The following is a 25,792-nucleotide window of genomic DNA, read 5'->3' as shown; positions in this document are numbered from 1 at the left end:
GCAGAGGCCGCGGCCCTGGGCTCCGCGTCCATCCTGCCCAGGCAGGGCCAGAACTGGCTGTTGCTGCCCGGTTCAGATCTGAATCCCAGGTCTGGCCACAGGGGACGGCAGCGCCTGTCCCCAACAGGCACACGCAAGGGATATAAATAGCTTAATGGTGAGTCCTAGTAAAAAATCAGGCACGCCTGTCACCCCAGCAGCTCTGGAGGCTGAGGCAGGAGGATCGCGGGTTCAAAGCCAACCTCAGCCATGGTGAGGCCCCAAGCAGCTCAGGGAGACCCTGTCTCTATATAAAGTATTTAAAAAGGGCTGGGGCTGAGCTCGGGTTCTGTGCCTGGACCGCACACCCAGGCTGTGCTGACCCCTTCCTGCTCATGGCAGTTCTGCTGGGGACTGTGGCACCAGCTTCCAGTCTGGCCAAGATGAACGAGGGTTGGTGAGAGCCTGGAATTTTAAGAGGTGGCTGTTGTCCACGGAAGCCGCTGGCTCCGCCGGGAGGGGACAATCTGAGGAAGGTCAGGCCCTCGGCAGGCAGCACGGAGACCAGGGGAACCGCAGCTGTCACCACGCAGGCGCGCACTGCGGCAGCACTGCGGAGGGGACCGGCTGGCGGTCCCCAGACCCCCTCCCCCCGCCCTCCCGGCGGCTGTCTCCTCTGCAGGGTGTGGGAGTCCAGGGCCAGCCGGCCATTTTGCAGATCTGTGCAGACGCCGATCTGCCTGCCCAGTGACCGCCACCCGCAGCAAGCCCAGCCCCCTTCCTCCCCGAGCCCCTCCCGGGTCGCATCAGGAGCACCCAGGTCCGGAAGCCCTGGGGAGGCGAGGCCCGCACAGGGGGCAAAGACTCCATCGGGGAGGGGAGCCGAGGTCGTGCCCGGACTGGGACCCAGGAGAGGGGCTGCTGGGCTGGGGACAGGATGACCCAGGACTGGGAAAGGTGGCTGCCGAGCTGTGAATAGATCAAAAGTCGCCAAACTGCGCTCTTTCCCCTGATTTAAATGGTGACTGTTAAAACGTAAATCTGACTTAAATCTAAAAGAAAAAAAAATTAAAGCTGGGTGCGGTGACGCCTGCCTGTCATCCCAGCGGCTGGGGAGGCTGAGGCCGGAGGACCGCGAGTTCAAAGCCAGCCTCCGCAAAAGGCGACGAGGTGCGGAGCAAACCAGTGAGACCCTGTCTCTAAATAAAACACAATCTATTTTAGGGCTGGGGATGTGCTCAGTGGCCGAGTGCCCCTGGGTTCAATCCCCAAGACCCCCTCAAAAAAATTTATAAAAATGAGAGGAGGCTGGGCTGGGGCTCAGCGTCAGAGCGCTTCTCTACGTGGGGCCCTGGGATCGATCCTCAGCACCACATAAATCAATAAAATAAAGACGTTGAGACTATCTACAACTATATATATATATATATATATATATATTTTTTTTTTTTTTTTTAAAGACAGCAGCTGACTTCACTGTGGTGAAGTTGACACTCATCCAAGACTCGTGACCTGCCCTCCCGGCCGCCCATGGACTACCCCACCCGTGGCCACGAATCTCCCGCTGTGCCCACGTGGCCACGGCGACTCTGCTGCCCCTGGCTGGGCGCTGGCTCAGCCCCTGGGGGCCACAGAACGGCTGCTCACTGTTTTGGTACCACGGATGGAACCCAGGGGCGCTAAACTGCGAGCCAGGTCCCCAGCTATTAAACACATTTTATTTAGAGTCAGGGTCTCGGAGCTGCTGAGGCTGGCTTTGAACTTGCGATCCTCCGGCCCCAATCTCTGGAGCTGCTGGAATTGCAGGCGTGGCCACCGCTGGGCGGCTGCTCACCTCTCATTGGCTGGGCTCGGTCAGGTCACCTCCAGCTGAGGCGGGAAGCTGAGAGCGGCCATTTTACTCTGAGCAGCCCCGTGACCCGGCCGATGGGAGGAAGGGAGATGGCGATGACACGCAGCGGCACACGTGCCCCATCCTGACGTGGCTCTGCCACCCCTGGCCCCCACGCCCCCACCCTTCCCTAGCGGAGGCCTCCACCAGGGAGGCTGCCCCTTCTGCCTCCCCTGAGGGCCCCGCCCCTCCCTGCTCTGCCGCTGGCCGCTCTCTGGACCAGCCCTGGGTCTTCAGTCTCCATCCTCCACGCATGACCCTCGGGGCCCCGTTGCTTCCTAGTGTCCAGCCTGTTTCTGAGTCTCCCCAGCAACCCCCTCAGGTGTCCAGCACATGTCCCCACCCTGGTCCTTGGGCCAAAGCCACTGCCACCAGAAACAGGGACACGTTTTCGGTTGAGCACGGAGTGAGACGGAGAGGACAGTTTGTTATGAAGACTTTGTTCCGACCTCCTGGGGGCTGCCCCGTGTGCTCTGGGGAACGCATCACTGGGGGGCTTCGCGACCACGTGGAATGAACAGCGCACAGCGCCACACCGGGCAGCCCCAGGTGCCTGACCGTGTGCCGCGCTCCTACCTCTGGTGAGGGATATAGGATCGTGGTGGTGATGGTGGTGGTGACAACGTGGTGGTGATGTGACGTGAGAGTGGTGGGGATGTGGGTGGTGGTGTGCTGGTGACGGCTCAGACTGCACCAGGTGGTCACCCGGAGGAACAGGTCTCCTTCCAGATCCTTGGCTGAGGCCCTACCTCCCCCTGTGCATGTGTGGCAGGCTTAGAAGGTCACCTGCCAGCCAAGGAGAGGGCTCCGGAGAAACCAAGCCTGCCCACATCCTGGCCTTGGGCCAGTTAATCTCCGTGTGGAAGGGGCCCACCAGGTGATGGGGCGATGGTGGAGGGGCCCCTCCCAGGCTCACCCACCTGCCCGACACCCTGCAACCTGCTCTACAGAGCCCTCCGAGACCTAGTTCCCCCCTCCAGCCACACAGATGAGAAAGCCAAGTTCACTGTGGTCAGCAGCTTGTGCAGACCACGCAGCTGCTTGGCCCCGGGAATGACCTCAAACCCTGGAATCCGGGGTCCAGAATTAATCTCTTGGCTACGGCTACATTGAGAAGCCAATGGTCAGTGAAGCACTGTAACTCTGAACAGACTTCCTCCGTGCAGAATGCTACAGGAGGCACCAAGAAATGGCCCAGGGGTTGACCACTGGCCACCCGGCTGGAACCTGCCACGTCCCCAGAGGTCCCTTGAGGCTCCACACTCAGCCTGGAACTGCTGTCCTACCAGGACCTGCTCCACCTACTACATTAATTAATTACAGACTAATTAGGGCTGCAGACTGAACCTAAGGGCACCTTGCCACTGAGCCACAGCTCAGCCCTTTCAACTTTGAGACGGGGTCTCAGGACGTGGCCCAGGCTGGTCTTGAATTTGGGATTCTCCTGCCTCGGCCTCCGCAGTGGTGCTATTAGTGAACTAACTTTTAAAACAGATCCTGTAATTGCCTGGTTGAGGGCACAGTTCACCGCAGGGTGCTGCCATCTGTGGAGGGGCATTTAAAACTTAATGAAGCCTTTGTTTGGCAAACACCCATGGGACCTTCAAACCCCGGTTCAGGATTCTGTGTTACAAGTTTCAGAGTCTTCATTTCACTGTAGAAATTTAAAAAAATTTCAGCTCCATCAAAAATAAAACAACAACAAAATGTTTCTATGCTTTCTGTGTGAAGAAAATGAATAACCTCGGGATGTATTTGTTATTTAAATGGTTAAACCTGTTAATGAGGAAGACTTAGAATATGCCACAAAATCCTATGTGGCAGCATCTCCCCAAGTTGTAATGCACAGGAAGCTAGGGACAAACACAAGCCACCAGGGACTTGGGCCTTCTCAACTCCAGAGGGGTGGCCCAGCTTCCTAGACCAAGGGGCAGCGGGGAAATCCTGAGAAGTCTACAGCATCTCACAGGGCCAGGCGGCGAACGGCCCGGGAGGCTGAGGCCGGAGGACCGCGAGTTTAAGGCCAGCCTCAGCAACTCAGCGAGCCCAGCCCTGCAAGAAGGTCAGGCAAGAGGCTGCCAGAGGCAGGCTTTCCAATTTGTATTATTCAAGAGGCAGAACTACAGGGACAGAACAGATCAGCTGTGGCTATGGCGAGAGGGGAGGTTTGACCAAAAAGGGATCTAAGAACTTTCTGGATTGTTCTGGTATTGGGTGAATGAATGGATGAATGAATGAATGAGAAGTACGCGAGTGATAAAGATTAACCCTGATCGCCACCCGTCCTCCGGGCTACGCCAAGCTCCTCGCCCCCACTCAACTTTTCAGCCTCTCCCGCGCGCCCCCTGCCGGTTAGCGGCTCCGCCACATTAAGACTAACTCGGACCCACCTGGCCAGCTTAGCCTTCTGGGGAATGTAGTCTTTTGGAGGCTTAGCCTGCCTGCCCTTCCGGTCGACCCGGGCAAAGTGACAGCAAAAGGAAAAACGTCACTGAGTTTTCCCGGCGTCGCACCAGACAAAGCCTGTCGCATGGCATGCCGGGAGTCGAGGTCCTTCGATCCCTTTTTTGCCCGGCTATCCGCTGATGGGAACGGCAATTCCCATCATGCACCGTACTGACAGGTTTCAGAGGCTGCCCCGCGGCCTTCTGGGAAATGTAGTCTTGAGCCTTCAACGTCCCTCTGCGTCTTACGGAGCTGTCCCGCGCAGAAGACTGCATTTCCCGGCATGCCCCCAAAGGCCGAAGGCGCAAGGTCGCCGCAGCCATTTTGTTCCGCCCGCCGAGGCCCTGAGATGGCGGCGGGGGAGACGGTGAAGGTTGCCGCCTGCCCATCAGGGCTGTAGCCGCCGTCTCCCTGTCCCCCGCGGCCGTCCCATGGGCTGACGGAGGCCGAGACCATGGACCTCCACACCGCCGTGTACAATGCCGCCCACGACGGCAAGCTGCAGCTACTGCAGAAGCTGCTCAGCGGCCGGAGCCGGGAGGAGCTGGATGAGCTGATGGGCGAGGTGGCCTGCGGAGGGACGCCGCTGCTCATCGCCGCCCGCTACGGCCACCTGGACGTGGTGGAGTACCTGGTGGACCGGTGCGGCGCCAGCGTGGAGGCCGGCGGCTCGGTGCACTTCGACGGCGAGACCATCGAGGGCGCGCCGCCGCTGTGGGCCGCCTCGGCCGCCGGGCACCTGGACGTGGTGCGCAGCCTGCTGCGCCGCGGCGCCTCGGTGAACCGCACCACGCGCACCAACTCCACGCCGCTGCGCGCCGCCTGCTTCGACGGCCACCTGGAGGTGGTGCGCTACCTGGTGGGCGAGCACCAGGCCGACCTGGAGGTGGCCAACCGGCACGGGCACACGTGCCTCATGATCTCCTGCTACAAGGGCCACCGCGAGATCGCGCGCTACCTGCTGGAGCAGGGCGCCCAGGTGAACAGGCGCAGCGCCAAAGGCAACACGGCGCTGCACGACTGCGCCGAGTCCGGCAGCCTGGAGATCCTGCAGCTGCTGCTGGGCTGCAACGCGCGCATGGAGCGCGACGGCTACGGCATGACCCCGCTGCTGGCGGCCAGCGTGACGGGCCACACCAACATCGTGGAGTACCTCATCCAGAAGCAGCCAGGCCAGCCGCAGGCGGCCGGCGCAGGGCCGCCCCAGGAGGGCTCCGCCCCAGAGGAGCCCCTCACCTACGAGAGCTGCTGCCCCACCAGCCGGGAAGCTGCCATAGAAGCCCTGGAGCTGCTGGGAGCCACGTATGTGGATAAGAAGCGAGATCTGCTGGGGGCCCTTAAGCACTGGAGACGCGCCATGGAGCTGCGGCACCAGGGCGGCGAGTATTTGCCCAAACCCGAGCCCCAGCAGCCGGTCTTGGCCTACGACTATTCCAGGGAGGTGAACAGCGCCCAGGAACTGGAAGCGCTGATCACGGACCCGGATGAGATGCGCATGCAGGCGCTGTTGATCCGGGAGCGCATCCTGGGCCCCTCGCACCCCGACACCTCCTACTACATCCGGTACCGGGGCGCTGTGTACGCCGACTCGGGCAACTTCGAGCGCTGCATCCGCCTGTGGAAGTATGCCCTGGACATGCAGCAGAGCAACCTGGAGCCCCTGAGCCCCATGACAGCCAGCAGCTTCCTCTCCTTTGCCGAACTCTTCTCCTACGTGCTGCAGGACCGCGCCGCCAAGGGCAGCCTGGGCACGCAGATCGGCTTCACAGACCTCATGGGCGTGCTCAGCAAAGGCGTCCGGGAAGTGGAGCGGGCCCTGCAGCAGCCCAGGGAGCCCGGGGACTCGGCACAGTTCACCAAGGCGCTGGCCATCATCCTGCACCTGCTCTACCTGATGGGCAAGGTGGAGACCAGCCCCAGCCAGGAGCACCTGAAGCACCAGACGGTCTACCGGCTGCTCCGGTGCGCTCCCCGCGGCAGGAACGGCTTCACGCCCCTGCACATGGCTGCCGACAAGGACACCACCAACGTGGGCCGCTACCGCGTGGGCACCTTCCCCTCCCTGCACGTGGTCAAAGTGCTGCTGGACTGTGGGGCCGACCCGGACAGCAGGGACTTTGACAACAACACCCCGCTGCACATCGCGGCCCAGAACAACTGCCCGGCCATCATGAACGCCCTGGTGGAAGCTGGGGCCCACATGGACGCCACCAACGCCTTCAAGAAAACCGCCTGCGAGCTGCTGGACGAGGGGCTGCTGGCCAAGAGCACCATGCAGCCCTTCAACTACGTGACCCTGCAGTGCCTCGCCGCCCGCGCCCTGGACAAGAACAAGATCCCCTACAAGGGCTTCATCCCCGAGGAGCTGGAGGCCTTCATCCAGCTGCACTGAGCCGGGGAGGCCACGGCCTCGCCCTCGCCAGCACCCAAGGGCCCTCTGCCTCTGGCCCCTCCCCTGGACCAGGGAGCAGTTAGTGCGCCTGCGCGCTGGCAGCCTGCAGGGTCACATGCTGGGAGGGACTGGGGGCCTCCTGCACCCCGAGGTCCTGGTGCCCAGCCACCCACAGTGGTAGGAGCGGCTCCCAGTCGGGCATTGGCAAGTGCAGAAGCAGGGTCCCCCGGCTGCCCCGTGGCCCTGGGCAGCTGTGGGCTTGGTGGGTGTAGGGGTGGACCCAGCTGTGCCCAGGTTCTGACATTTTGCTGCAGTTCTTCATTTTATTTTATTTTTTTTAGGCTTTTTGTTTGCTGGACCGCGCGAGCTGCCTCCAGGCAGTCAGGGGTTTGGTGCCTGTGGCCACCCATCCCAGTGAGCTGTGCTGGGGAGCGAGCCCCAGGCCCCGTGTCCGCCCCGAGGTGGCCCTAGGTGTGTATGGGACCCCTCTCGGCCTTGCGCAGGCCTCCCAGCCTCCCATTCTCCTTAGAGAACAGTGTCCCCCGACTTTGACCCAAGATCAGGTCAAGCACCAAAGAAGCCACACGATTGCCTCCCAGGGCAGCGGGTATAGGTCCGGCGCCACTGTTTACGGATTAAAAGGACAGGCAGACCACTTCAGCCTAGGGACGCCTGTGCGGCCTTCCCCGTCTGGGGCATGCCCACAACAGCCCTGCCCTTGACCTGCTGCAGGACCTGAGTCCGGGCCTCCCCCGGGAGGGCCCAGCTCTGCAGTAACGCAGGTCTGCGGTCTCCATGGAGCAGGTCGCCAGCACTTGCCCCGCCCCCTGGGCCCTGGGTCCCCGCACAGTTGCCAGGGCAGGTTAGCAGAAGGCATCCTTCTGCCCAGGTGACACCACAGCCCTGCAGGAGCAGATCCCAGCTCCATCGCAGAGGGTAGCACCACCGCTGGACGCCTGGCCCTTGAGGCGGGTTTGGGTTTGCAGTGTTAGGTAGGAAGTTTATTTATTCATAAGACGAGCTTTTGACTTAACTCAGGAGGACAATCCTGGCCCTCCCGAAGCACAGCAGAAGCAGGTGTTTCTGTTGCAGCCCGAGGGCATTAAAAAGCAGGTGTTTGAAGAGAATTGTGCTTCTTGGGTGGCTGCATGGCATGGCGGAGGGAGGGCCTGGCCGGGCTGGGGCAGGGCCGCTCGCTGGGCACCAAACACAGGCCCTGCTTCCACCTCTGCCCTCCGACGGAATCCGCTGAGTCCAGGGCCTGCTCTGGGGTTGGGCTGCCGCACAAAATGGGCACAGAAAAGGGAGGGCACGCCCCCGGCTGCCTCCCACGGCCAGGGAGGGGCTCTCCTGCCCACAGGCCTTGAACCTGCCACCTCCCCGGCCACTTGCCGCTTCCTGCCCCTCACCTCCCTGTGAGCACAGTCCAGTCAAAAGCGGCCCCAGGCTGGGTCAGCAGTCCCAAGAGCCTGTGCCCGCCCACCTTCCAGCTGCCCTGGGGTTGTGTGCAGCCGGGGGTGCCCAGTCCCAGCCCTCGGGATGTCTGGACATAGAGGCCACGCTGTGGGGCCGCCCAGGGGTCCTTGGGGTGGCCTCCTCCCCGCCTCCTGCTTCGCCACAGCTGCTGCCCAGCCTGTTTCCTCTGGGGTGACGTCTGTCCAGCTCTGACCACGTCCCTGCTCTAGAAGGTCTGGGCACAGTGGCTGCAGCCCAGCAGCCGGGAGGTCAGGCAGGAGGGGCAAGTTCAAGGCCAGCCTCCGCAGTGTCCTAGAGAAAAGGCTGGATGTGGCTCAGGACAGTGCCCCTGGTGGGAGGGGCCCTCACAGCAGCCTCCTGAGGACAGGAGTTGGCCGCGTTGGCCTCTGTGTGCTGGCACTGCGGGTTGTGCGTAAGTGCACCACGGGACCAGGGTGGCCGTGGAGAGGCGCAGGGCCCACACCTCGCAGCCTGGGCACCTGCAGGGCGTCCACCCCACAGTGCTCGGCCCTGGCCTCTCCTTGAGGGTCAGCATCGCTGGCGCCTGACCTGTGCTGGACTTGGTGGGGGAATGGTGACCAAAGCTCCTAAAAACCTCGGACTCCAGGTTGAGGGTTGAGCCCCGGTTTTGGTGACCAAGGTCATCCCAAAGGCCAGGCAGGTTTCAGGTGGGGTGGACTGGGCAGACACAGACTGACCCTGCCCCCGGGCTGGATCCTGGCGTGGGGCGCACAGCAGCCCTGGTGGCAGGTCAGTGGCCCTCCAGAGCCCGCGCAGCACCCAGGCTGGAGAGCGGAGGGCAGGGGTGGGGCGGCCCCTCCCCTGGTCCCGAGTTAAAGATAGCTCTGCGCAGAGCAACAGGGACTGCTGGCACCTGGGCACAGGACATCAGTTTCCGTCCAGGAGAAAGGCTGGGGGCAGGGCGGCTGAGTCAGAGGTGCCCCAGGCGTCACCCCAACAGGTGCAGGGGAGTGTCCTCGCTGCACAGGCCGCACTGCCGCCTCTGGCTGCAGGAATGGGCTTGAGCCTTGGCCCTGAGCTGGACACTTGAGATGCCCAGTGCCACCCACTCACCCTCCTCCTTCAAATGGACTGGATGAAGCGGCCTCCTCCAGGAGGCCCTCCAGGATCATCTACCGCCCAGCCTCACCGGGTCATTTCTCCCTTGACCCTTGAACCCTGACCTTGAGTTTTTATTCTTTGTTCCTGTGTGTCCAGTCTGTTGTCCCTGCCCCTGTGGCATCAGTGACAGGCTCAGGCACCTGAAGAGGACCTAGATTGCCTGCGCTGGGCAGCGGCCGTGGTGAAGGTTGCTCCTGCCGCCTGCCTGCCTCTCCTGCCCTGCCCGCGGCACCCTCCGTTGGCCCTGAGCTCATCTGGACCTGCTGTCCAGCTTCGCATGTCCTGCGCAGCCTGCCCTCTGCCAGCGTCCTGGGGCCGAGCACAGGCAGACCCTGGCTCACTACCCACCCTGAAGATGAGAGACGGGCACTGAGCCTCTTAGGGTGACGGCCACTTCAGCCTGCCCACATTAGGGGCCCTGTGGGGTCGTGAGGCTGCACATGGTGAAGGGCCCTCAGTTTTTAAAAGGGTTGGTTTTTTGAACCTAAAGAAAAACATCAAGTAGGAGGGATAAATGGAGCTCCCAAGAGTGCAGTCCCGGGAAGGGGAACTGGGGCCCAGCAAGGGGGCAGCAGGACCCCAGGAGCCCAGGCAAGAGGGCAGCAGGGCTCCCTGGCAGCTCCTCTGGCAGAGATGAGGACTTCAGCCTTGGCGGCCTCCCAGAGCTATAATAAGGCGGCACCACAGAACAGGTTAAAAATAGGATCCCCCAGGGCCACCTGGGGTCAGCCTCTGAGCCAGGAAGCCCAGGTCTTGGGTCGGAGGTGACCTCGGGCAGGGCTGGGAGGGCAAGCTCAACCTCCGTGGACACTGCCCTGCCGTGTGGCCTGGCCACCTGCAAACCAATGCCCCCGCCCACTTCCCTGTCTCCATCTGCAGTGTGGCAGGGAGCACTGGGGTGGCCTATGGTGAGGACACCACCTGGCTGTTTTCAGAGGCTGAGTGCGAGGCTGCTTCCCTGCCCTGCTGTCACACGGCGCCATCTAGTGGCCCTGTCTGGCTCCCCGAGGTAACCTGTGTCCCTAAGTCGACCCTTTCCAGGCTGGACAAACAGTCCGCGCCCGGTTCACAAGGCCATGCTTCCCCCCCACCAGAGGACCCTCCCGGACGGCCTGGCAGTGCCCTGTGTCCCCTTCACACCCAGGCACACTCTGGGACACCCCTCACCGGTCTCCCCCCCCCTCTGGGCCCTACGCCTAGGAGGGCAGCCGCAGGGCCTCCAGCCTCTAGCGTACACAGCAGGTGCTCAGTCCTGGGACAGTGGAGGGAAGGACCAGGCTGTGGTGGAGAGGAGAAGCAGGGCCGGGTGTGTTCATCAAAGCCAAACACTTATTGAGCACCTGCTGTGTGCTGGGCCCTGGGGTCCAGCAGTGGAGTGGACAGAAGGCCCGTCCTGATGGAGAAGGCAGGTGGCCAAGTGTCGGCGTGGCGCTGCGCTGGGGATCCTCAGGGTGGGGCCTAGAGAAGCCCCTGAGGAGGGCCAGCGGGGAGCCAGGGCGAGATGGAGCGGCACCTGCCTGGCAGGTGGGAGGCAGAGGGTGAGGAGCGAGGAGGAGTGGCCACTGGACTTGCAGTGCAAGGTCACTGACCCGAGGGGACATCCTAGACGCCTTCCCTAAATTCCATTTTGGGAAAACACTGCAGGGAACCCCGCTTGCCCCTTGGCCGGCCCCGCCTCCAGAAAGCCCGGGCAGGAGGCCTGGTCTCCACCTGACTTTCAGTTCCCCAGGTGGGGCCAGCTGGAGGCTGGTCACACCAACTTCTGGCTCCAGGGTCAGGGTGACCCAGAACGGGCAGGGCCGTTTCCTCCTCCTCCACCCAGCTGGGGGCAGCTCCGCCCTTGGCCAGCCCGGCGCTGCTGCAGCCCCCGCGTGCGGCCAGGGCCGCCCAAGGAGCGTCATCAAGAAGGAAAGTGGGGGCCGCGGTCACAGCTCAGGGGCAGAGCCCTCGCCGACCCGCGCCAGGCCGGGTTCGCCCCAAACAGGCAGGGAGTCGAACACATCGCGCATGCGCACACTCGCCTTCCCGCTCCCGGCAGGGCCCGGCCGCCCCCGGGCAGCGCTAACACGTGCGTCCAGGAGAGGGAGCCCGCGGGGACTTCCCGGCCACGGGGTGGGCCCTGCAGAACCCGGGCTGAGGGCAGGACAGGAAGCCAGGTGCAGGCCCCCGCGTGCCTCCATAGGCAGGAAGTGTCCGGAACAGCCAGTCCCCAGACGGGACGTGGCTACGGGGTGGGGATCCCGCGGAGCTCACCGCCCAGGGCTGCTGCCCCCCTTCTCTCTTGTGCTGCTGGGCTTGGAGCCCGGGCCTCGCGGGTGCCACACCCAGCCCTGCCACCGAGCCACACCCAGCCCTTTTTAACTTTTTATTTGAGACAGTCTCACTGGGTTGCCCAGCGGAGCAAAAACGATGAGACACGCCTGTCCCTGTGAGCAGGGCCACACTGTCTACATGTTCCAGTCACGAGACAACCGAGCCGTGGAGTGCCAAGCCCAGGCCACCAAGGGCTGTGTGACACGGGGCAAAGGCCCTCTCTGGGAAACCCTAACAGGGCCAGGAGAGTTTCCCAAGCAGGGACACAGCTGCAGGCCACCCTGGGCCTACTGACCTCAAAAAGAGTCACACAGGCTTTAAAGAAGGGGACTTTTTGCCTTGTTGTTTCTTCCTATTTTTCTTCAAGGCTGCGTGACTCACAGGGGACTTCCCCTGGAACAACCCAGCCTGAAGGCAGGCCCCAGCCTTGGGTGCAGGAGTGGACAGAGCCCTGGCTGGGGACTGTCCCATCTCCACCTAGTCAAGGCTCACCCTCTGCTCTCAGCCACTTCCTCCTTCCAGCAGCTCCCTTCAATCCCCCAGGGCCCTGTCACATCCCTAAAGGCCAGCATTGCCTGATCAGTGCCTGTCTCCTGCACACAGCAGGTGCTCAATAAATGTTGGCTGGATAAAGGGAACCATGACTCAATAGCTCCCCACTCACTGTCCAGTGAACTAGCCAAGACGGGTCAGCTCAGCATCCCCAGTGCCCAGAACAGGCCTGCACACAGCAAGTGCTCAATAATGGTTCGTCAAGTGAATTCGCTTACTGAACACTGTGTGCCCTGTGTTCTGGAAAAAGCCTCCGCGATGGGCTGGGGATACAGCGCAGTTGCTGGGGAGCTTGCCTGGCATGCACAAGGCCCTGGGTTCAGTCCCCAGCACCACCACCAAAAAAAGCCTCCAGGACCAAGACAGGTCCATGACCCCGGTTCCGGAGGCTGAGGAAGGAGGACCGTGAGTTCAAGACCTCAGCAACTTAGCAAGACCCTATCACAGAATAAAATATAAAAAGGTCTGGGGAAAAGAAACGGGTGGGGGTGGGGTGTTCCACCTGCCCTGGGGGCAGCCTGGGAGTCACTAGAGTCAACCATCAAGAGGCAGACAGGAAGAGGCTGGGTAGGCTCACTGGGGGAGCGCTGGCCCAGGTGGCCGGGGTTACAGCCCTCTCCTGCAAAAACCAGAAGAGGGCGATGGATGTGTGGGAAAGCTGACGCAGGAGATGCACTGGCGGCTTGCGGTCTCTGGGCCTCTCTCTTGCCCAAGTGGCTGTGTGCTCTTGGAGAAGTGACTTCACCTTTCTGGGCCTCAGTTTCCCACCTGTAAACTGGGCACAGTGATGCTGTCTCTGGGCAGGCCCTCAGGTCCTTGCCACGGGTCCTCCGTGTGCTGGGGTCATGAGGGGACAGGCAGGAGCGAGCATTCTGAGGTCGCTGGGTCCATTTTATGGCCAGGGAAGAGGAAGCCCGGAAAGGGACCACGACTGCTGTGATGCCACAATACCTCGGAGGCGGAGTGGGGTCGGGAGCCTGGCTCTTCCAGCTGCCGAGGCCCCATGGGCTGATCTGTGATGGTGACGCTGCCCAGGCAGGATTCTTGTCCAGCGGCCTTAGGAATGGGAAAGGGCTCCCCACTTCCTCTGCTGCCATCTGGACCACAGCAGTGCCCCCCCCCCCGCCCCTCCCGTCCCCAGCTCCTGCCCTGGACACCCCTAGCCTGTCCTCTCCGATGCAGCCACCAGAGGGCTCCCGCGAGCACCAGGGCCAGGCCCCGCCCTCCTCTCGTGGTTCCCGCCCCCCTCGGGGTCCAAGCCCGAGTCCTCCCGCAGCGCAGAGGCCCTGCCCAGCTCTCCCAGCCCTGACGCCCCCTGCCCCAGCCGCTCGGGCTCTTCTCTGCCTTCAGCCTCCACCACGCCCTGCTGGGCCCTGCCCCAGGGCCTTTACTCGGCTGTGCCCTCTGCCCGGACCCCTACTTTTCCCCCCCAGCTCTGGGCCCCACGCCACCTCCTGGGCCCCTTAAGGCCCTCCCTCTTGGACGCCCGACGTCACCTCACCCTGCTTCCTCCTCCTCCAGTCCCTTCCGGTGTCTGACATTCTCCTGCTGATAGTTCCCTCCCCAGGACCCCTCTGTTCTCGCCCCGCCACGCCCTGGGGCCTGCACAGGAGGTCTCCCCCGTTGGCCATCGCCCCCGGCCGGTGGACAGTTTCCAGGAGCCCCCCTGCCCGACTCCAGAATCGGCTCAGAGGCTCCGCTCCTGTGTGTCACTCCAGGCCACCGTGGGGAGCCGGCTGTGACGAAGCCTGAGTCAGCAACGAAAATAGCAAGGGTGCGTGGCTGGGGGGTGACTCAGCCAGCCCCACCTGGCCTGGCCCCAACCCTGCCTGGACCTGCGCTGCTGGGGAGGGGGCCTCCTCTGTCCCCTCCTGGGACCTGGCTTCTGCCGTGGTGGTGACCTCTCCCTAACCTGGCCATGTTTGGGGCCACAGTTCGCTCCCTGGGCCTATTTCCCCACCTGTTAAATGGGCCTTCAGAACTCCTCCCTTCGGGGTCCCCTGGAGGTCCCTCAGTGTGCTGGGCACGGCGGCCACGCCCGTAATCCCAGTTGATTGGGAGGCTGCGGCAGGAGGATGGCAAGTTCCAAACCAGCCTCAGCACTTTAGTGAGACTCTAAGCAACTCAGTGAGACCCGGCCTCAAGAAAGTCTGCCAGTGTGAAGAGTTCAGCCGAGGGTCTGGCCTTTCTTATTTTCCAGTGGTGGGGGTGGGGGGACTCCGGGGCACGCATTAAAGAGCACTGTGAAGGGTCGGCCTGAAGTGGGTGGTCCCAGAAGTTCTCCCAAGTAACGGCGTGGTGTACAGAGGACTGAGCTCAGGACGCTGGACCACGGAGCCCCAGCCCCAGCCCTGTTTGATATTTTATCTAGAGAGAGGGTCTCACTGAGTTGCTAAGTGCCCCGCTGGTGCTGAGGCTGGCTTTGAACTCTCGATGCTCCTGCCTCAGGCTCACAGAGCTGGGATTACAGGCGCAGGCCACCAAGCCCGGCTCCCAACATCTTTTGTCTCCACCTTTTTTGCTATTAGAACCCAGCCTTTCTGAAAGGCACGTGGCCGCCCCCCCCCCCTGAGGACTACATTTCCCAGGGTCCTTTGCAACCGGGACAGAAGTCATGTGACCCATTCATGACCAATGGGGGGAGAGCAGGTGACGCAACGTCCTGCTCTACCCTCGAGAAGCCGCCCGCGTGGTCGCGGCTTCCGTCTCCTGTTGTTGGGGCGCGTGGCCGCGTGCTCTCAGCGGGTCGCCGGGCAGACAGCGCGGCTCCGAGGAACCTTCAATAAATATTTATTACCGTCAAACTCCCCACCTCCCGTGTCCCGCCTCGACCCCAGGCCCACGAGGCCCTCTGCCCGCGTGGGGACGGCTCCTGGGCAGCGGCCCGAAGGGAGGGCGCCGGTGGGGTCCACGGGCCCTGCCCGGCCGAGCTGGGGTCCAGGGCGGCCCCGTGGCCCGGCTGGTCACCGCCCTTCTTCCTGCGTCTTGTCCTCGGGCGCCTGGGCCCCCCTCTGGTTCCACATGTGGTTGCTGAGCCCCAGCTGCACCATCTGCGCGTGGTGGATGATGAGGGGCTGCAACCCCGGGGCCGGCGGGGCCGCGGGCGGCGGCGGGAAGGCGGGCGCGGGGCTGCCCGCTGGCCACGGAGGCGGCTGGGGGTGTCCCGGCCAGGTGGGGAGGGGGGACGGCTCCCCCCAGGGCACCTGGCCCCCCAGGGGCACCTGAGACGGGTGAGGCACCTGAGTCCGGAAGGACAAGTGGCTGCCGAAGGCTGCCTGGAGCCTGTCCATCTGCGACTGCCAGGCCCCGTAGCTCTGCAGGCTGTCCCAGTACGCGGCGGCCATGGCGGCCGCCTGCCGCCGCTCGCCCTCCAGGTGCTGGCTGTGCTCCCGCAGGGCGCGGACGTCCTGCTCCTTCCTCCAGTGGGCCTTGCGCGCCCGCAGCTTCTGCGGCTTGAAGGTGTTGGCCACCTTCCTGGTGAAGACCTTGGAGTTCTCGTCCAGCCACACGAGGCCCGTGAGCAGGCTGGCCGTGTCGGGGCCGAGCTGCTCCAGGGAGCTCTCCAGGGGCAGGAAGGGCACGACGCAGTCCTCCCTCCCGTGCTGCGTGAAGCTGCTCATGAGGGCCTGGCTGACCTGGTGCAGGCTCAGGCGGCAGTTGAAGTTGGAGGTCAGCAGCAGGATGGTGAAGCCCGAGTGGTCAATGGCGTCCTGCAAGCAGCGCAGCTCCCCGCGCCCCGGCACCTGGAAGTCCTCGCAGAAGGTGGCCCCATCTGGCACCCCGAGGGCCTCCAGCTTCTCCCGCACTCGCAGGGCGACCTGCTCGTCAGCCCTGGCGTGGAGGACCACAAAGTTATAGAACTTCTGCTCGGATGACACTGACTCAAAGGAGGAGGGACAGGGGGACGTGGAGGCTGGGGTCGGAGGCAGGGAGGCCGTGGGTGGGCTTGGCTTGCTCTTCTGGGGTGCGGTCTCTTCTCCCGAGAGTTGGGGTGGTGTCCCCTCCTTGACAAGGCCAGGACTCTCCGTGGCCTCCACAGTGGGCAGGGGCAGAGGTCCGGGGCCCGCAGACCGCTCTGTGCACTCCACTGGGCCTTGGCTGCTGGTCTCTGGAGCCTCGGGGGGCTCAGGGGGTTGGGCAGCGGCTGGGGCTGGGGCCGCCGCAGGGAGCCTGGGGACGGGGCAGTCTGCCAGCTCCGGGGAGCAGGCCGCGTCCACTGAAGGGGGCCAGCTCATCTCCTCTGGCTCTTGGCAGCCCGTGGGGACAGGCTCAGGCCCCGGGCTGGCCTGGGGCTCCTGGAAGAGCTTGCTGGGCCCCGGGGTGCTGCGCTGCGGGCTCGCGAGGGGCATGGTGGGGGACTGACTGATGGCCAAGCTGCGGGTCAGGGAGACGGGGCTGCTGGTGGACCGCAGGGAGCGCCCCTGGCTCCAGTCCCGCTGGCTGTCGATGGGGCGCGGGAGGCTCCTGGCCCCAGAGGGTGACGCCGAGGACGGTGGGAGGCCACCCAGGTCGGAACAGAGGGGCTGGAAGCCACTCAGGTCCCGGAGGACGTCCCACCCGCACCGGTCCCGGGCCTCGTCCTGCAGCTCGGCCAGCCGGCGGTCGCCCCTGGAGCCGTGGGCGCGGAGGGCGGCCTGGTAGGCCGAGTCCCGCAGCGAGGCTGGGCACAGCTGCTCCTCGGCCAGCAGGTGGTAGACACGGGCCACGGCCCAGGACACGTCGGGGGGCTCCTCCAGGGCCTCGGCGCCGTCCACGCCGGCCCACTGGCGGGCCACCAGCCGGGCCGCCGCGTCCTCCTTCTGGGCCTCCAGGGAGATCCTGGCCTCGGTTTCCTGGCCCAGCGTGAGCAGCACCATGGCGTGCAGCAGGCCGGCCCCCCGGCAGCCCGGGCGCAGAGTCTTGAGCTTGTGCTTCAGGTAGAGCAGCTTGTCCTGGCCCGCCGCGCCCAGGAGGTCGAAGGCGCCGGGCAGTGACGGGCCCGGGCAGGCCATGGGCACGGGTGGGTGCGGCTGCAGGCAGGAGAAGCTGGGGAGCGCGGAGGCATGTTCCGGATGCCGGCGACCCTTCCCCGTGCCTCGGGCCAGGTTCCTGGAGGGTTGCTGGGGCGGATCTGGGGGAGATGAGAGAGGGCCAGGGTCACCACCCGGAAGCAGCAGCTCAGGGAGGCCACCCGGTGTCTCACCTCCCTCCCCTGGGGTGCCACCATGTTGGGGCAGCCAATCTGGGTCACCTCCCTCTGACATCCACTTTCTCCTGTGCAAGACACAGCAGGTGAGTTACGTGGCGGCGCAGACAGACGTGGCTCTGGCCAAGGACAAGACTTGAGGCACAGAGAGGCCAAGTCAGTTGCCCAAAGCCACACAGCTGGGGAGTGAACGCAGGCTTAGAACCGGGGCCGCCTGGCTCTGGACCTCAGTGGCTGTGGTGGGGGCTTGTTCCGGGAACCAGGTGGCCTTAACATCTGGCAGGTTCTGACCACAGCCTGGACCAGCAGGCGCTTGGGCCTGCCCACCAGGAGGCGTCGGCCACCTGGACGGCCTGGGGACGCACAATCTGGTGTTCACAAACGTGGAAGGCCCTGGAGTGCTATGTGCTACTGCTCCATTAACTAAGAGGAGGTGGCAGGGACAGGGACTTGCAGCCCTGGTTGGCTCTCCTTAGCGCTGTGGGGTCGGCTATGCGGTGAGCAGCCCCCGGAGACACCCTTGTGGCCAGGAACCTAGGCCCCCCGCCCCCCGCCACCTTGGCAGCTGCTCCTGTGGCCCCAGCGGAGCCCAGGTCAGGGGACCCCTGTGATGTCCCCCTGCAGTGTCCTGAGTGCCAGAGCCCCCAAGCCGCCACGCACCCCTCCATCCCGGACCCCGAGCCGGGAGGTGGTGACTGTCTGATGGACCTCTGCGCGTGCGGCCAGAGTCCTGGGGCTCTGTCTGGCAGTACCGCTGGCCGATACAGCCCACGCGGTGACGTGCAGGGACCACGGTCGCCTGCCGCTGTGTCCGCGGCGGGGCTGCCAGGCCTCCTGGGAGCCGGGCCCTGCGCTCCGGTTGGCTGCGAGGCCAGCTGGGGTCCAGCTCGGGCTCTGTGCACCGCGGGCTCCGGCCTGGCGGCTGTTCTTTCCCTGTCACCTGCTGGGTCTCCTCACCCAGGTCTCAGCCTCCCTGTCCCCCCTCCTGCATGGACGGGGCCTGCAGGGAGCAGCTGGGCCCTGACCCCCCTCCAGACTGGCCGGGCGTGGAGGCGAAGGCGCTCGGGCTGTGGGTGAGGAGAGCCAGGCCCACACCCTGGGGACAGCATCCCAAGCCCCGCACTAGGCCACCAGGTCCCCGTCCAGGCCTGGGGAACAGCCTTGGCGCCATCTCCCGGCCTGGGAACATGTCCCCTGCCCTCGGCCGGGAGCCGGGACCTCCCGCCCACCCTCGTGGGAGGCGCAGCCCAGAGCCTGCCCCTCAACCCAGGCTGCCCGGGGCGGAGGCTGGTGGCTGGACGCCCACACCAGAGAGTGACCGGCCCCGGCCCACAGTGCCCGGGGGCCTGGCGTCCATCAGCCTCAGCTCCGGTGGCCCAGTGGAGCCCAGGTCATGATGCAGGGTTTCAACAAGGTCACCCTGAGCAGGTCCACGGGGCCCCGGGGCAGGAGTCCAGGAAGGACCGAGGGAAGCCGAGGGGGCGGAGAATGGCTCCGGAGGGGACCCGGGAAGAATGGGAGCTGACTGCCCAGTGGGGCCCAAACAGATGGCCCCCTTCCCAGAGCCTGCCAGGGAGCAGGGCAGACAGTGCCCGGCGTGGAGCTGGGGCTCGAGTCACACAGTGTGGCCCAGGGTGGCCTCGAGGGGAGCAGGAGCCTAATGAGACATGATGGGGTCCCTGGGCGGCGGCAGCGCTCTGGGAGGTGGGCACAGCAGTGCAAAGGCCCTGGGGCAGGAGGAGCCTGGCCCTTGGAGGCACCCAGAAGCAGCCAGGGGACGGGGAGAAGAGACTGCGGCAGGGAGGACAGGGCCTGGGGGTCACAGGGAGGATGGGGGCTTTGACCCCAAGGGAGGTGGGAGCCAGGGGGTGCTGTGGGGGGGCAGAGGAGAAAGGGACTTGAAAACCGGGAGCCACTTAGACCTCAGGTCAGTCAGTGGCTGCGACTCACCTCAGGCCAGTTCACCAAGGGGATGCCGCCCGGCACACCTGTGAGCTCCCAGGAGCCAGAGCCGTCCCTGTCCTTTGTGTGCGGCCATAAGGAGCGGGCGGCCCGCCGGGTCGTGAGGAGCAGAGCGAGTGTTCCGGGAGGTCTGAGGTCCCGGACTGTGGCCCCTCGGACAGGGCCTTCTTCCTGTGGCGGAAGGTTGAGAGCAGAAGGAGCCGGGGTCACACCTCGGGCCCTCTATTCAGGGGACGGAACCCGGGGCCCCGCAGCTCCGAGCCACCCCAGCCAGCCCTTCTTGACTTAGTCTGAGACGGGGTCTTGCTAAGTTGCTGAGGCTGGCCTCACCCTGGCCATCCTCCTGCCTCAGCCTCCACCGCCCCTGGGATGGTAGGCGCGGGCCGCGGCGCCCGGTTTGACTCTCTGCTTGGAGCTCAGCTGCCCCAGGCCTCCCCAGGACTCGGCCCCGCCTCCTCCAGGCCACCTGATCACATCGCAGCGACAAGCAACGCAGTCCCCATCTGTCCATCAAGCCACGCTCCCGCCCACACGTGGCCAAGGCTGCCTCCTCACTGCATCGCAGCAGGCGCCATCTGGCCCTGGACAGAGGACGCCTGCCACACGGGTCAGGGGACCGGCAGGCCGTGTCTTTCCCTTCCACGGCAGGCAGCCATTCGGTGCCCATGTCTGTGACCACAGGCCGAGCACCTCTGTCTGCCACGCGTCATCATTGCCATGAGGTTGCACCGTGTCGTCCCCAAGTCGTGTGCTAAAGGCCGGGCCCTCAAGACCGGGCCCTCGGCACCTTACAGGGGAACTCACTGAGGACAGTCCTCATGGGGCAGTTGAGTGGAAGTGGGGCCTTCGGGGACCCTGACCCACAGGACAGGTCCTCCTGAGAAGACGGGCACCCAGCACAGCGGCCACACTGTTGTCCCAGGAGGATGGAGGCTGTGGCGGGAGGATGGCAAGTTTGAGGCCACCCTGGGCTGCTTAGCAAGACCTGACTCAAAATAAAAAATACAGAGGGCTGGGGTGCGGCCCTCCCGAGAGAAGTGGAGGGTGGAAGATGTTTCCCCCGGAACCGGAGAGGGCCGAGGAGGCAGGACCCGCGCTCCCCCTCCCTGACCTGAACTCAGCACTCAGGGGAAAAACGACAAGGATCTTATATTCAGGTGGGACCACAAGCTAGTCTAAAGTTTCTGAAACTACCCAGATGACTACTTAAGCCATGGACTGATATGTCCCTCCAGAGCTTGGTCCTCAGGTCAAGGGTTCCTGCCACTCCCCGATGGCTCCCGGAAACAACTGTGCCCTAATCAAGACAAACACTGGTGCCACACCCGTCCCAGCAACTCGGGAGGCTCAGGCAGGAGGATGACAAGTTCAAGGCCAGCCTCTCAGGCAACTTAGTGAGACCCTGTCTCAAAATAAAAGTGGCTGGGTCTGGGGTTGTGGCTCAGGGGTGGAGCACCCTGGGTCAACCCCCAGGACAAACAAACACCGCGGTGGCCGACTGACTGACGGTGGTGTGCAGTGCCTGGTGTCCCCGCAGCCTCCGTGGGGGAACCCGGGTGACCTCCATGAAATGTGAAAATGTGGAATGGAAACAAGGTCGGAGCTTCCTGAGGCCGCCCTTCGGGCCGCTGGGAATCAGGTTGGTGACCAAGGCGGTTTGTGTGGAGGCTGGCTCTGGGTCCCGCGGAAGCCCATCGGCTGACCCGCCCTGGGCGGCCATTCCCACGGCACGCAGGCGCCAAGGTCCCCAGGGCTGAGGGCTTCCGTTCACCAGGCGCCACCTGAGGAGTCACCTGAGCGCTGAGCAGAGGGCACAGCAGGCTTGGGGCTCAGCTCCCAGCGTGGCCAGCGCCAGGCTGAGCCCCTGGACAGGCCCGGTGCACACTGCGTCCCCGGGCGCAGTGGCCCACGCGGTCACCTCAGCACTGGGTGGAGGAGGGAGGACGGCGAGTCTGCAGCAGCCTAACCCCCGCGAGGCCCTGGTGTGCACCGCGGGAGCCTCAGTGCAGCCGGGCGGGTGGCACGGGCCTGTGATCCGGGGGCTCGGAGGCCGAGGCAGGAGGATGGCAAGTTCAGGGCCAGCCTCAGCCACTCAGTGAGGCCTGACACTGACAAAATATCCTTAAAAAGGGCTGGAGGTGGCTCGGGGGTTAAGGCCCCTGGGTTCCATCCCCGGTCCTCCCAGAAGCCTCAGCCCTCCTGTCTGTGGGAAGGGTCCACGGTCCCGCTGTCCCTCTGGGGGACAGCACAGGGCCCCAGGCCGCGGTGGGAGTCAGCGCAGCTGCTCCTGAGGCACCGGACCTGGGGGACCCTGACCCCGGAGGCCCAGAGCCCACAAGCTCAGCCGGACTCGCTGGACGCTGTCCCCGTGTCCTTCCCACTGAGCTCGGGTCATCTGCTGAACCTCCCACGGCCTGGGGACAGAGTCCCCCCCCCCAGGGTGGGCACAGACCTCGGGGCGTCTCGGCCTCAGTCCCCGCCACTGGGACCTCGCATCAGAGTGGCCTTGGGGGAGGGTGCAGCTTGCAGAGCGCCCCATGCAGGGTCCCTGGGTCCACCCCACGCTGGACGACGTGGCCTGCCCTGGACGCTGGCCTGGCCATGCGGCACCGGGGCCAGCGTCACCCTCGGCGCTGGAGGATCTGTTCCCCGTGTCTGGGACGCACCTTCCTGGTCCCTGGGTCCCCCGCGTGCCCCACGTGTCCTCCACAGAACGAGCATTTACTGAGCACCTACTGTGCGCACGCGGCTCAGTGCTCTGCAGGCAGGGACGGGCACCTCCTCCGCCCCGTGTGGCACACGTCACTCCAGGGAGACCAACAGGAAATGAGAAAAGAGCCAGATCATCTCGAGAATGGAAAGCGCCTGCAGGAAGCCAGCGGGTGCCGCGGAGTGGGGGCTGGGGGCCCGGGGCCTGGGGGACGTGCCTCTGAGCTGAGGCCTGAAGGAAGCGGGGACAAGTCGGATGCAGACCAGGCCCAGGGGCTCAGGCAGAGGCACCGCTGTGCACAGGCCCTGGGGCAGGTTGGGCCTGGCCTGTGGGGGCCGGGGCTGAAGCAGAGGAGGGGGCAGGGATTGGGCTCTGACCAGGAGGCAGGTGGGAGCCGCGGAGGGCTGTGGGCACTGGGAGGAGGGATCCGTTCACAGCACTCTCTGGCCACTGCAGGGCCGACAGGCCGTGGGGCACGGGCAGAAGCTGGGACCAGGTGGAGGCTGGTGGCAGTGGGGGTCACTGCCCACAGGACAAGCAGATGGACGGGATGGGAGGCTGTGAGGAGCTGGCTTGGGGCCGGAAGGAGACTCGGCAGTTGGGTTAGGCACGACTGCTCCTCGGAGACACCCCGCATCTTCCCTGAGGACAAGCATCTCCTGCTCCTTGCTCTCTGTTCTGGTGCACTGTCCCAGGCTTGCCTCTGCCTCAGGACCTTTGCACAGGCCATGCCTCAGCATTTTCCCCAGTACCCACTTGACCAGCACCACCCCACCCCTCCCTGCCTCATTTTCCTCATGTCCACTTCTCACCAGGGGACACTACAGACTTCACTTATTTACGATGGGGAGTAGCCATCCTTTCCTACTGGAGAGAGCCTCCCCAGGCAGCCTCCAGGCACAGGCTAGGGACGTTGCTGGGCCTTGTTCGTGCTGTATCCAGAGTGCTGTATTGGCGCTCAGTAGATGCTGGCCAGATAATCAGTGAAAGAACCACACAGTGCCTGGTACACAGTAGGTGCTTACTAAACGCTGAGTGAATGAATCAATACTGACAGAGTACTCAATGATCCAATCAGCTGACTGGGCAGAGGGCATCCGGTATACAGTAAGCACTCCATGCGTGCTTCCTGCCTCTGGATCCTCTCTCCCTACCAAGATGGTGAGTCTCACCTGCTCCCTCAGGACTGGCCCACAGTGGTACCGTCCCTCCTGGCTAATAAAACAATGTCCAGGAGGCCAGGTGTGTGGGCAGGGCCCGCCCCTGGGGGGCGGAGACAGGAGCTTCTTGAGCCCAGGTTCCCGGCAGCCTGGGTGACACAGTGAGACCCCATCTCAGAAATTTAAAAATAAATAAAAGTGTCACTTAAAAACTCTGTTATGAGGAGCCGGGCTGAAGGACAAGGCCCGGTCACTGGGCTGCGCCGACGGCTGCATCTGTGCAACAGGAGTTCACTGAGCACCTACTACACACCAGGCCCTGTGCCAGCAAGTGACACCCGAGCTGGGCTCTTTGAATTGCCCCCTTGAGGAGGGGAAGGGAGGACGAGGGGCGAGGCCGGTGGCCAGCCTCTGCCAGGAGCAAGGTGGCCGGGCGGCTGCTCCAGGACCTGCATTTCTTGCCTGTGCCAAGCTCGGGCTGTCCCCCATGCTGCGTCCAGGCCTCCTCAGGCCCGGCCCGCGGGGAGGCTGCGGACATCCACACCTCAGAGGTGGCCTGGTCACCTTCGCTGTCTTAACCATGGTCCCCTGTGGGCATGTGACCGTCCCTACGGTGTGTGGTGTGCCCAGTGTCCCCGCTGGCGTCGCGGCTCCTCCTCCAGGAGGGGCAGGGACAGGTCCCCGCTCCCCCTGGGCTCCAGGCGCCTGGCTCCCACCGCGGTGGCCTCCCCAAGTCCCACTTTAGCCACCGCCAGGAAAAGCCATGACACGGCCTCTGCTGGGCTGGGCGCCGAGAGCCACCCCCTCCCCCCGTGCTGGGGCAGGCGCTGCAGCGGCGGCCGTCGGGTCCTCGGGGTCCTGGGGGAAGTGGCGGCTGGGCGGGGTGCAGGCGGCCACTGGACCTGTGTCCCAGGAGGGGTTGAGAGGGACACAGGTGGCGCCCAGGGACAGGAAGGGTCACTCCCAGCCCCGTGCCCACCCGTCCAGTCCCCACGTACCCAGGCCGCGGCCCTGGTGCTGGTCCTTGGTCCACGGGGTGGCCACGGTGGTGGCCCTGGGTCCTGTGGGTGGCCGCGGTGGCCTCTCGGGAGAGGCGCCGCCCCTTCTGCCTCTGGGCAGGGTGCGCTCCGCCTCCGCGCCCTCAGGGGAAAGTCCCCGGCGCGCACCGCCACGTGGTCCCGCCCCACGGGGGACGGAGGGCAGGGGACCCGAGGACAGGAGGACAGGGAGCCGAGGAGACCTGCTCCCCCTGCGATTCTGGACCCAGGGCCGCGCGCGGGCACCGACCTCCCCCAGGTCCCCGCCCGCGACCTCCAAGGAGGAAGCAGCAGGGCGCCAGGGCGGGGCGGGGCTCCTCGCGGCGGTTTCGTTTGGGGCGGGAACAGTTCTGGAGGTGGCCGGCGGGGTCGGGGACGCCGCGCAGAACCCCAGAAGTTAGGGTGATGGTGTCCCAGCCGCCAGGGCCAAGGGAGCGCTGGTCACCCTAACCCCCGCTGGGCCACCGCCTCTTGGTCTTGGTGTCTTCTTGCCGTCCTGGGGGTGGTGCCCCGGCCTGCGAGCCTGCCCTGGTCACCAGGCCACCCCGCCAGCCCCAACACAGCGTGACACAGTTGAACCTAAGATGACTCGGGTGTACTTTGCATCTCCGCCCCCATTAAGTGACCGGTCCCGCAGCCACTCGACCTGCATAATGAGGAGTGACGTGTATGTGGCATGGCCTGTGGTGACGAGGTCTGTGGCAAGACACTGGACGATCCTTGGGGACTGTGCCAGATCTCGGGCACCTCGTTGGTGGCTGAGGGGGTGGCGGGTCAGCTGGAGTGACCACACCCCTGACTCCATCAGGATCCCTGGGGGCCCTGGGGCAGGTGTGGGGAAGCAGGGCCGCTCTCCAGGGGGAGAGACCGACCTGAGCACCTACTGTGTGCAGGGCGCTCTGGGCCTCCCAGGCGGTGGGTGGGAGACAGACATCCTCCTGCCACTGTGAGCAGGGCGCCAGGTCCACTCCAGGACAGAGACGTGGAGCCCTGATCCGGCTCTGGAGAGGGGGGCTCATCATGGGGGGACGTGGGGTGCCATCAGCCACCTCCCGAGCAGGAGGCAGAGGCCAGAGCTCGGCCTGGGGACCCTTTGCCAGAGAAGTGACACCCTGCAGGTGTGGGAGAGGGGCGTGGGCCTCGGGGTCCTGCCACACCAGTGCCCCCAAGGCACCTGCTCCACCCCAGGGGGACGGGGAGCTGACCCCAGTGTGTGGGGCGGGAGGCAGACTCGGCCACGCCTCCCAGCCACCTTGTGTGGCGATGGCGGCCACCCTGGCCTGCTCAGCCGCCAGAGACACAGCGGACAGCACCAGGGAGCAGGGCCCAGTGTCAGGAGAGGCCCAAGGGGCAGCGGTTCCAGGCAGCCCTGAGGTCAGGAGGCCTCTTCTCATGACCAGGACCCGCGTCCTGCCTTACTGCAGCTGGACACAGCGAGACGACCCAGCAGGAGCCTCTTCCTGCCACCCCAGCGGCTCGGGAGGCTGAGGAGGAAGGTGGCTAGTTCAAGGCCAGCCTCTCGACTCAGCAAGGCCTCAAGCAACCGAGGGGACCCCGTCTCAAACGAA

General features: G+C 64.7%; 2 protein-coding genes across 4 annotated transcripts; one reads left to right on the top strand and one right to left on the bottom strand.

Annotated features, from left to right (window-relative positions):
• The first annotated feature begins 4,622 nt into the window (after positions 1 to 4,622).
• On the top strand, positions 4,623 to 7,834 carry Fem1a (fem-1 homolog A). The gene has a single exon (XM_026404234.2). The coding sequence runs from the start codon at positions 4,770 to 4,772 to the stop codon at positions 6,705 to 6,707; it is 1,938 nt and encodes a 645-aa protein (XP_026260019.1). The 5' UTR covers positions 4,623 to 4,769; the 3' UTR covers positions 6,708 to 7,834.
• Positions 7,835 to 15,124: 7,290 nt separating this feature from the next.
• Ticam1 (TIR domain containing adaptor molecule 1) lies at positions 15,125 to 24,488 on the bottom strand. Of its 3 annotated transcripts, none has more exons than XM_026404231.2 (3): positions 24,186 to 24,488; positions 19,306 to 19,488; positions 15,125 to 17,280 (listed from the first exon to the last, which is right to left on the bottom strand). In XM_026404231.2, exon 3 carries the CDS (start codon positions 17,159 to 17,161, stop codon positions 15,134 to 15,136), a length of 2,028 nt encoding a protein of 675 aa, XP_026260016.1. In that variant the 5' UTR covers positions 17,162 to 17,280; positions 19,306 to 19,488; positions 24,186 to 24,488; the 3' UTR covers positions 15,125 to 15,133. The 3 variants fall into 3 exon arrangements, with proteins under 3 accessions (XP_026260016.1, XP_026260017.1, XP_026260018.1); XM_026404232.2 differs by lacking the exon at positions 24,186 to 24,488 and adding an exon at positions 22,054 to 22,109; XM_026404233.2 differs by lacking the exons at positions 19,306 to 19,488; positions 24,186 to 24,488 and adding an exon at positions 18,016 to 18,051.
• Positions 24,489 to 25,792: the final 1,304 nt, after the last annotated feature.

Source organism: Urocitellus parryii, chromosome 3, assembly GCF_045843805.1.
Source record: "Urocitellus parryii isolate mUroPar1 chromosome 3, mUroPar1.hap1, whole genome shotgun sequence".
Lineage (NCBI taxonomy): Eukaryota > Metazoa > Chordata > Mammalia > Rodentia > Sciuridae > Urocitellus > Urocitellus parryii.
The sequence above is the reverse complement of the archived record's forward strand: the minus strand, read 5'-3'. Positions and strand labels throughout refer to the sequence as shown.

What these genes read in the sequence shown, in the direction of transcription:
- Fem1a (XM_026404234.2), top strand. Translation starts at nt 4,770, where the DNA reads ATGGACCTCCACACCGCCGTGTACAATGCCGCCCACGACGGCAAGCTG.
- Ticam1 (XM_026404231.2), bottom strand. Translation starts at nt 17,161, where the DNA reads ATGGCCTGCCCGGGCCCGTCACTGCCCGGCGCCTTCGACCTCCTGGGC.